Raw genomic sequence first — 10,047 nt, forward strand, 5'->3', positions numbered from 1 at the left:
TAAAAAAAAAATTGATCGGGAACGAGGTAGCAAGCCACCTCAGATATAATAGTGAATTAGTAACACACCTATCTAGTCAGTACTCTGATCGAATTCCATGAGAGACTAATCTCCCGCCACAGTGCAACGAACCCAAAGGTCTCCTTAAATCTGCTGACCACAAACCAATGAGAATTGAGACTCAAAAAATAGACATGAGAATTTCATGCTGGGTCGCTCGACCAACCTTTTTATTTTATTTTTTTTAGAAAACGGTTAAACATAATTGCCTTGCTGCAAGCACACTTAAGTCAAGCAAAAGTAGTATTGTAGTGTTAAGAAATTGCAAGACATTCCACAACAAACTCAACCGAAACAACTATTAAGAGTAGAAGGGTGGAAATCATATACTACATCCACAATGGTATGTTCAACCTCGGACTACATATACTATGTTCACAATGAGTTTTTTGCCAAAACCAAACTGTAGAGAGTTTGGGTTGGTCCAGACTTATTGTCGCTCGACCTCAGCGTCCGCAAGATTGTTAGGAACAAGTTCAGCCAGATGGAGGCCTAGATGTGCTCACCATAAATAAAGCGGTCGACCAACCTTAGGTGGTTGAATATTAGTAAAATTTAGATGAGAATTCTGACAATTTTAAAGAAATTTAAATCCTTGCGGTGGAACGACGTACTAGATGTACCAGTATCACTACACCTGGCACCTGCAATTCCTCCCCCAATAAAATCAGAAGGAAATGAATTGACCGTAACCAAAAATCGCAGAGAGCAATGCGAGCAACGTGGAAGCTCCACCTGCTCACGGCGTTCCTTCTTCTTCTTCTCCTCTCCAATGGAGTCGGAGGCGAAGACTGGAGCGGCGACTACTCCAAGCTCTCCGGCATCATCATCCCCGGCTTGGCCTCCACGCAGCTCCGCGCCTGGTCCATCCTCGATTGCCCTTACTCTCCTCTCGATTTCAACCCTCTCGATTTGGTCTGGCTCGACACCACCAAAGTACGCCTCCTCCTCCCTTCTCTTCTCCTTTGATTTTCTTCCATTTTTGTGACGGTGACGGTGACGGTGATTCTGTGCCGTAGCTTCTCTCTGCTGTGAACTGCTGGCTCAAGTGCATGCTTCTTGACCCGCACAACCAAACGGATCATCCTGACTGCAAGTCGCGGCCCGATAGCGGCCTCTCGGCCATTACAGAGCTCGATCCTGGTTATATAACCGGTAACGTTGCACTGTCTCTGAGTTTCGCCTCTTTCGGTTTTTCGCGTTCGATTTTGCTTTGTTTGCTTATTGCTAGTTTTGTTGTGTTGCTTCGTTTTTGGAAGGTCCTCTTTCTTCTGTGTGGAAGGAATGGGTGAAATGGTGTATTGAATTCGGAATTGAAGCCAATGCAATCATTGCTGTTCCTTATGATTGGAGGCTTTCGCCGGCCATGCTTGAGGAGCGAGACCTTTACTTTCACAAGCTCAAGTTAATACCTAATTATGTTCATCTATCAATTTATTAATGATGCTTTAATTTTTCTATTAATCGGAAAATAAATAAATAAATACAGATTGACATTTGAGACGGCACTGAAACTCCGTGGAGGCCCCTCAGTAGTGTTTGCCCATTCACTTGGTAATCATGTCTTCCGTTACTTTTTGGAGTGGCTAAAGCTGGAGATTGCACCAAAACATTATGTCAAATGGCTGGATGACCACATTCATGCCTATTTTGCCGTTGGTATGCTTTATATGCATCAGAATTCATCTACTGTGAGAGTTTAGTTTATTCTAGTCGTTTCATGCCATTTTATCTGGACTTATTTGTGGTGATTTAATTCCAGGAGCTCCGCTTCTTGGTGCAAGCGAGACTGTCAAAGGAACACTTTCTGGACTGACATTTGGCCTTCCTATTTCTGAGGTTGTGACCTATAGTTTTCATATTTTTATTTTCTATGCCATTATAACCAACGAAATGCTCCAGGGTGTAGGATATCTGCTCTTCTTCTCATTATTCTACTATTATTTTGCACTTAAGTAAAACTGAAAATAAAAATTGGGGTAGGGCAAAATTTGTACTCAGTTATTTTCATTCAGGCTTCTAGATGCACCTAGAAATTCTGAAACTAATGTTGTCTACATCAGGCTCAGAAAAGTGTAAAGCATAAAAATTATAGAACTTCAGAACTTAGACTTGCTTGACGCAAACTGATGTAGTGCATTTTGAATGTTTGTGATGATCAGGGGACAGCTCGGTTGATGGTCAATTCATTTGCTTCTTCATTATGGATGATGCCATTTTCAAAGTATTGTAAGGCAGAAAATAAATACTGGAACCACTTCTCTGGGGGGAACATGAACAAGAGAGGTCATCACATGTATCACTGTGAGGAGCGGGAATTTCAGATGAACTTCTCTGGATGGCCTACAAATATCATCAACATTGAAATTCCTGCAACCCGTGGTAAAATTTTGACCCCCATGCAAGTTTTCTGGTTGCAATGTTGATATATTCTAATATATATATGTACTTTCTTTGCATGATGTATTTACAGGCTATGATGCCTATCCATCTGTTGCCGACATGACCGAGACTAACTTTTCTAGCATAGAATGTGGAATACCTACCCAGTTGTCTTTCTCGGCCCGTGAAATAGCAGATGGGACATTTTTCAAAGCAATAGAGGATTATGACCCAGATATGAAGAGGATTTTGTACCAATTAAAGAAGTGAGTAATTTGTCAGTAGTTATGTAGAATATTGTAGTACTTTTCTCCTTCTCCATGCTGCTAGTTTAGGACTTGCTCTACTTACAACTTTTAAATTCTGTGCTGTCTCTAGTATTAATTATGCTTTCTTAGGTTAGTTGTATTATGTGTTCCAGTCACCTAGGTTGAAAGGCACCTTTAGTGCCAGTGGTAAAGGACACTTTCTGCTATTAAAATGTGCTTCTGTCCTTTCTACATTTTGAAGTTTTACTAAGCATGGATAATATTGATTTCTGGTTCCGATTTTCAATTCGACTGTTTTTGAAATGCTTTTTATTTCAGGCTATATCATGATGATCCAGTTTTAAATCCACTCACACCATGGGAAAGACCACCTTTAAAAAATATATTTTGCATCTACGGAACAGACTTGAAAACTGAGGTATAATTGCAATGTCATAATGGATATATTATTTCTCTGTCATGACTAAATCAACTTCACATGATTGGCATTCTTGTTGATCATCTGCTACTTGGTTTATTGATTTAGTTTTGGTATCACACTGATTAATTGGAAATTTTTGTCCTTGCTTCCAGATTATTTTTCATGCTTGAAACAATTTTAGTTTGTGATTACTTAATTTTTTTTTGCTTACAAAATGATGCACTTAGTTCGAGAATGCTTGAACCTCTTTGTTGTTATGATTTGATCATTGTAAGCATAACTAGGACCGGTAATTTCAGAAACAGACATGGTTTTTTGTTCATATAAGCATCTATTACAAGTTCAATATATTCTCTGTTCTCAATTGGGTTAGATTCTCTATGATTTGATTGCCAATAAGAAGAGCTATTCATTTGTATTCATCCTAAGATATCTCTTTCTTATGACTAGGGATTTGTTGGTGCTTGTTCTACATTTAGATGGTATGGGTGTTGTGGTGAATGATAGTTTTGGTGTCTTGGCAATGGAAAACAGGTTGGTTACTATTTTGCACCAAGTGGAAAGCCCTACCCTGATAACTGGATCATTACCGATGTGATTTATGAGATTGAAGGTTCCTTGGTCTCAAGGTGAATTTCTTAATAGTTATATACTACACTAGTACACAGAATGTATGCACGAGTGGGTGCGCGCATGCATCCACGCGTCACTTGAATACAGTTACTGCAGAAAATGTATAAGATTGTGTCACTTGAATATAGTAACTGCATACTTATTCATATCTGAACTTTGCTTTGGTAAGTTTCTTGCTCTCTATGTACATGTTTGGAATAAAATAAAAAATTAAATTAAATTAAGGTGGTGACTTTGTGCGCTAATTGAATGTGTAATATCATTTCTGTATTGACCTAATCATATTGCAAATATGTTTTCAAGTTCAGTATGTTTTCAGGCTGTCGGTTTTTTTTTTTTTTTTTTTTTGGGGAAACTTGACAGTATAATTTTATAATTTTCTCCATAGGTCAGGAAATGTTGTCGAAGGAAATCCAGGAGCAGCAAGTGGGGATGAGACTGTGAGTTACAACATTCATGCATGATTCCCATTATTGAATATGTTCAACTCTTCTGCTTCAGTATTACTATTCCGTGGTCCTACTATAAAACAGCATTCATAGCACTTAATAACTCACTACTTAACAGGTACCATACCATTCTCTATCTTGGTGCAAGAATTGGCTAGGACCAAAAGTTAACATAACTAGGTCTCCGCAGGTACTTCTTCTCATTTAGTTACATAACATGTTTATCTGCAATGATTTAGTGCAATCATCTCTTCTGAGAAAGAAACGAAAATATTCTTGGAACACACACTTCCTACTCACACATTTATGTGTACGTGTGAGGAGATGCCAGTCAAAAATCTTTCTCATATTTTACAACAGTGTTCTTTTGTTTATCAGTAAAGTGGCCTTTTTTGAGAATTGAATTTCTGTTTCTCTTGAAATTGCAGTCTGAGCATGACGGTTCTGATGTACAAGAGGAATTGAACGTAGAACATCATCATGAAGAAGATATTTTGCCAAACATGACAAGGTTGCCCAGGGTCAAGTACATAACTTACTATGAAGATTCTGAAAGTATACCAGGAAGGAGGACGGCAGTTTGGGAGATAGATAAAGGTGTGAATCTTAACCAGTGGTCACAGACTCACAAAATGAAGCATAACTTTTGTTTATGGAACTTACTTTATAGTATAACCAGCTACTTTGCTTGAACACTATTAGACAATTTGATGTAGCTGAGCACCATGGGATGGCCCATACAGATTCCAATTGCTCATCTGTGACAAACATTTCCTGCACTTGATACTTCCCAGAAATATCACATCTGCTTGGTTTTGAAAGATTTTAAAAAGATAGAACATATGAAAAATTACTGTTTTTCAAGTCTCAGTTGCATTGATTGGTAAAAGGATATCATCATTTTCTAATTTAACTTGTAGTCTTTTCCTGCATGTATAAATAAGAAAACTTTTCGGTGTCTTCTAGTTTTGTGTGTGTGTGTAAATTCTTGTTACAAAAACATCAAGGTGCCCTTCTGTAATATTACCATCTTCAGCAACTTTGTATATAACCAATTAATACATTTATTCTGCTTCAGAAAATAGACCTTGCACTGACAGTATCTTAATGTAGCAAATCATAGGAACATTGTTAGATCCCCCGTTCTAATGAGAGAGTTGTGGCTTCAAATGTGGCATGATATCCATCCCGATGCTAAGTCAAAATTTGTTACTAAAGGTGATTGCTTATATATATTTGGCACTTTCTTCTTCTCATTCTTCCCGTCCCCCTCTAAGTACTTTGCTAATATGTAATCTGCAACAGCCAAACGGGGACCTTTGAGGAATGAGGACTGCTATTGGGATTATGGAAAAGCTCGATGTGCATGGGCTGAATACTGTGAATATAGGTTTGTTCTTTTTCAAACTATTAAATATTTGTTAGAAAGCTAAAGCTCATTTCTGCCCCTTTTCTTTTTAATCTTAATTTATGTTTGGTGATGTAGATACCTCTTTGGAGATGTTCATTTAGGACAGAGCTGTAGGTTGAAGAATTCTAGAGCAGATCTTCTTTCGCACTACTTGTAGACTGAAAGGTATCCTTTCTTCTTTTTCAGCTTACTTTTAAAAGCATAATATCACCACTTCTACTTAAATCTTCTTTTGCATTTGTTTGTAGATTGAAAGGTATCCTTTTTTCTTTATCGTCTTAATCTTAAAAGAATCTGAATGCATACAATTGCTATGACTCGGAAATAATATCAGTTGTATGATTCCCATTTATCAATAACTAAATTTGCATTAGTATCTACCTGTTCTTAGGACCATGCTTTGACATTTCATAAGTCTTAAAAGCATTGAAAAAATTCTCTGTTTGAATATCTTTGGAATAGAGTGCAGTCTTCTGCAGTCTTTATATTAGTCTTCTGCATAAATTAAAATTTGTTACACGTGTGATGTAATTTTGCTGAAACAATGTAATGCTGAGAGATTCAAATTGTTGTGTCGATTCAACATTCTAATATATTGATAAGAAATGAATAATCTACTCTAGTTGATGTTCTTTTGATTATATTTCTGTTTCATCACCTCACGGGTTCTAGCATCAAATTAATCAGGTCCCTTGCCAATATTTGTGCTAATCGAAGGCACATTACCATTTGCATGCAAGACATTGCACTGCATTGTGTAACATTTGAGCAGTTTTGTATCAAGCACAATCAGCGAATCTCGGATCTTGCTTCATGATTTGTCGTCAATAGATATCTAACTTGGTATCTCAGCTTGCTCTTCAAGCAATTTTGCAACTGGGGGACACCACTGCTAGATCTGCTTTGGTCAACTCAGCTTCCCCAAATTCTCTCCATATAGTCTATTTTTTCTGGTAGCTTCTCAGCACCATGTTGCTGAACCATTGCACCACCAAAGTATTTCTTGAATTCATTGTTAACATGATTTGCTATCAGATTGTTATTCACTCGAAATGTGTAACTATTTACATTGTCTCGGAATCGAGCAGTGACTGTCCATCCGAGACAATGGACTACTATACCGTACAAGGATAAATGTATATTGAACTCAGAGGATAGGTGCTACATCAATGCTATTCTTGTAGATTTTGTATATTAGATTGGGGCCAAAACAATTTTGTTCCCTTTTTTCGCTAATTAATATAATGAAGTTACGCCAAAATAATTTTTTTTTATATCTCCAAATCTGTTCTTATCCTGAAGCCTTTTTAACAAGCAATGTTGAAAATCCTGTTTGGTTGATTGACACAAGTTCAATGGTGCGATCCCCATGAGCTGGAAAGCAATTGGGTTTGCCTAATACATTTGATTACAAGTGGTTTATCAGTTTATCTTGATGAAATAAGAGTTCAAGTGAAGAACTACCTAGCTGATTTGTGATCAACATGTTGCATCTGTGTCGCATTTTTCACTTGTGAATGGCAGTTTGAACGGCAGAACGATCCCTATCTAGGGAAGTCATGTGTGTAGGGAAAAACAGGGCTCCGAAAGCAACAAACAGTAATGGTAATCCTAATTCCAAATTTGCATCACAAGCCAAGGAAATAATCATGAGAATTCCATTGTACGTTTGCATCACAACTACAAGTAAAGAAGATATGTGGTGTGGTTCATGGATAAATAAAGAAAAAGGAGGAAACAACAAGCAGGATCTTCCAGAAAAAGTCGCTAACTCCGCTTTTTGATCTCAAAGGAGTATGTCAGTTCCATATAACATCTCTTGTCATCGTCCTCGAACTGCAAAAGACAACCAAATGAAGAAAAATCAGCAAATAATTTGTGTACATGATTCACAAGTTACTACCTAGTATAGAATGACTACAGAGAAGGAAAATATTGTTGGGAAATGGCAGCTTTGCAAACATCGACAAAAGACTACTGATTTGCTTTTCAAACGCTAGCACTCGTGTTGAGTACAGATGTTCCCTTAAGATCTATAACCTGGTAAGGTTTTAAAGACTCCATATCTTCCGCTTATATGACCAAAAGAAAGAGGTATTATGCCTTCACTTTTCAATCTCAAAATAAGCTTGCTGCATACAAGTGCCTATACGTAAGTGCAAACTGCAACGCACCTTAAGCTTTGCCGAGTAAAGGCCCCTTGCAAGCACCCCAGATGGAGTGGTCTCCTCTTCCAAGGTGTGCTCATAGGGTTCTCTATTCGGAGCAAATGTACCCAACATTCCTTTGCTTTGATCAACTGGCACCCAAACCATAAAATTAACCATAAGAGTAGCAAAAATAAATAATTAAAGTAACATTAGCATCTACAATATGAACTTCAAAAGGATATGCCAAAAGGATCGATCTTTATGGGTCTTCTTCAATCCAGTGAGCTGAAGAAACAACTAACATTGTTGACTTTCAGCATGTAAAAGAGTATTAGATATTACTAGGCTCACCTCCGGCTACATTAACAAGTTGTTGACAGATTTCAATAATACCTATATTTTCTTTTTTTGATGAGGAATAAATGAATAATACAGTCTGTTAGCGTTTGTAGGTTTAACCAAAACTTCAAAAGCTTTCAACCATTTCTATTGCATAATTCATACATCCAGAGGCAACCATATAGATGTAATACGCACCTTGAAGTCCTCCTTTCCACACTGTGTTGGAATAGGTAAGGCCAGAAACAATGTTGTGCAGAACACTAAATGCGAGCTTAAGCCGATATTCAGATCCTTCTTTGAGTGTAAACAGGACACGACCGATCTGATTTTCATCAACGGGCAATGGAGTATTTATTTCGCCAAAGTCATCGGAAATGATACCAATTGAGTGGAATTTGACTTCAGGCTCCATTTGGCCTGATTGATGAAACACTCTTAGCAAAACATAACAAACGGATTCATAAAAACAGAACAAACCAATGTGTGTAAAGCTGAATAGAGAACAAGGTGAAATGGAGTGTAAAAGATTCACAAAGATGAACCATCCAAATCGCTTTCCAAGGAACCAAGCAGCTTCTGTTTCCACCTCCTTAAGCTGTCATCATCCTGTTAAACACAGGTGAGTTCAGAATTATATCGGTACACAACCGAACACTTTGATTGTCAATTCCACACAAATGGTTCAATCTGAATAGTTGCATTTGGATCACAACAGGAATTAGATCAATAAATAAGCCTAGCATCCCCACATTGAACATAATCGAGATAAAAACATTCAAATTCTCGGTTTTGAATTCCTTATATAAGGTACAGTTCAGACTTCAATTGAAGTTTTGGGTTCAAGAATAAAGCCTTGATCTTTATCTTTTCCTGACCATTCTAGACAAAAGATCAAGGCTTCAAGCAAAACCCTGAATAGTCCATTATTACATGTGATCAATTAAACAACAATCCCATTCAAGCAAAACTAAGACAGACCCAAATTCAACATAGATGAAAAGACAGAATCTTTAGAGCAAAAGAGGAATAAGAGTAGAGAGAACCTTGTCTTTCTCAATTTGTTCCTTGAGAGAAACCAAAGGCCCAGGAACAAAGCCAGCAGCAACCCCATTACTCCTGTGATCTTCACCATCTTCTTCTTCTTCTTCTTCCTCAACATGACAGAACTCACTTAGCTTTTCACTCAGTTCCTTTAGCTTTTCTGATGATGGGCCTGCTTCATCTCCTCTCTTCCCACCCTCCATCTCTACTTACTCTCTCTCTCTCTCTCTCTTTCTCTTCAGAGAGTGCAGCGTCAGACAAAGACAACAACCCTTTTAAGAACTGTCTAGAGTGTCAAACCCAGGAAAGGAAAAACGAAGTATGATTCAAATAGTGGCAGAGAATACGTATAAAGAAGCGTATATTTGTACAGTTGTACTGTCTCCTTGTTATGTTTGTTTGTCTTTTTCTACTTAATTTCAACTTCTGTCAGTGCTGTGTCGGCCTACAGTTTTTTTTCCTTTTTGGTCTGATGGCCCACAGTATATTTGGCTTTTAGCTTTTTTTTTCCTTTTCTTTTCCTTTATCTTTTTTATTTCCCTTAATTTTAGTGTATATTCTTCCACTATTCCCCCTCGTTTTTAACTCAATTCCATAATTTTTCTTCCATTATTCGGTTTCCCAATGGTGAAAAAAAATAGTGAATTGAGTTAGAGTGAAACTAAATCATGGATTAGATCCCTACTAATATAAAAAATATATATATTTTTTCAATAGCTTATTATTTTTTCTCTAATAATCTTAATTTTACTTTTTAGGGAAATAAATTTCACTTGTACGTCAAGATCACAGTTTGATGTGTGTCTACTTACAAAGTTACAATTAACTATAACCTTGTGTTATTTGACCTCAAAACAAAAGTTAAACTCTAGCAAGTAATACATCTTGG

General features: G+C 37.2%; 2 protein-coding genes across 4 annotated transcripts; one reads left to right on the top strand and one right to left on the bottom strand.

Moving 5' to 3' along the window:
- Positions 1 to 504: 504 nt before the first annotated feature.
- Positions 505 to 6,819, top strand: LOC133740999 (phospholipid--sterol O-acyltransferase). Of its 3 annotated transcripts, none has more exons than XM_062168932.1 (16): positions 506 to 996; positions 1,080 to 1,215; positions 1,320 to 1,464; positions 1,550 to 1,719; positions 1,823 to 1,899; positions 2,223 to 2,442; positions 2,534 to 2,708; positions 3,030 to 3,129; positions 3,667 to 3,761; positions 4,154 to 4,205; positions 4,333 to 4,404; positions 4,643 to 4,811; positions 5,328 to 5,432; positions 5,520 to 5,604; positions 5,701 to 5,790; positions 6,298 to 6,819. In XM_062168932.1, the coding sequence occupies exons 1-15, from the start codon at positions 772 to 774 to the stop codon at positions 5,780 to 5,782; spliced, it is 1,908 nt and encodes a 635-aa protein (XP_062024916.1). In that variant the 5' UTR covers positions 506 to 771; the 3' UTR covers positions 5,783 to 5,790; positions 6,298 to 6,819. The 3 variants fall into 3 exon arrangements, 2 of the variants coding, with proteins under 2 accessions (XP_062024916.1, XP_062024915.1); XM_062168931.1 differs by having other exon boundaries at positions 510 to 996; positions 6,313 to 6,819; XR_009861546.1 differs by lacking the exons at positions 5,701 to 5,790; positions 6,298 to 6,819 and having other exon boundaries at positions 505 to 996; positions 5,338 to 5,432.
- Positions 6,820 to 7,228: 409 nt separating this feature from the next.
- Positions 7,229 to 9,465, bottom strand: LOC133741001 (rho GDP-dissociation inhibitor 1-like). The gene is made up of 5 exons (XM_062168934.1): positions 9,161 to 9,465; positions 8,660 to 8,723; positions 8,313 to 8,534; positions 7,800 to 7,924; positions 7,229 to 7,461 (listed from the first exon to the last, which is right to left on the bottom strand). The coding sequence occupies exons 1-5, from the start codon at positions 9,359 to 9,361 to the stop codon at positions 7,393 to 7,395; spliced, it is 681 nt and encodes a 226-aa protein (XP_062024918.1). The 5' UTR covers positions 9,362 to 9,465; the 3' UTR covers positions 7,229 to 7,392.
- Positions 9,466 to 10,047: the final 582 nt, after the last annotated feature.

Source organism: Rosa rugosa, chromosome 3 (assembly GCF_958449725.1).
Source record: "Rosa rugosa chromosome 3, drRosRugo1.1, whole genome shotgun sequence".
Classification (NCBI taxonomy): domain Eukaryota; kingdom Viridiplantae; phylum Streptophyta; class Magnoliopsida; order Rosales; family Rosaceae; genus Rosa; species Rosa rugosa.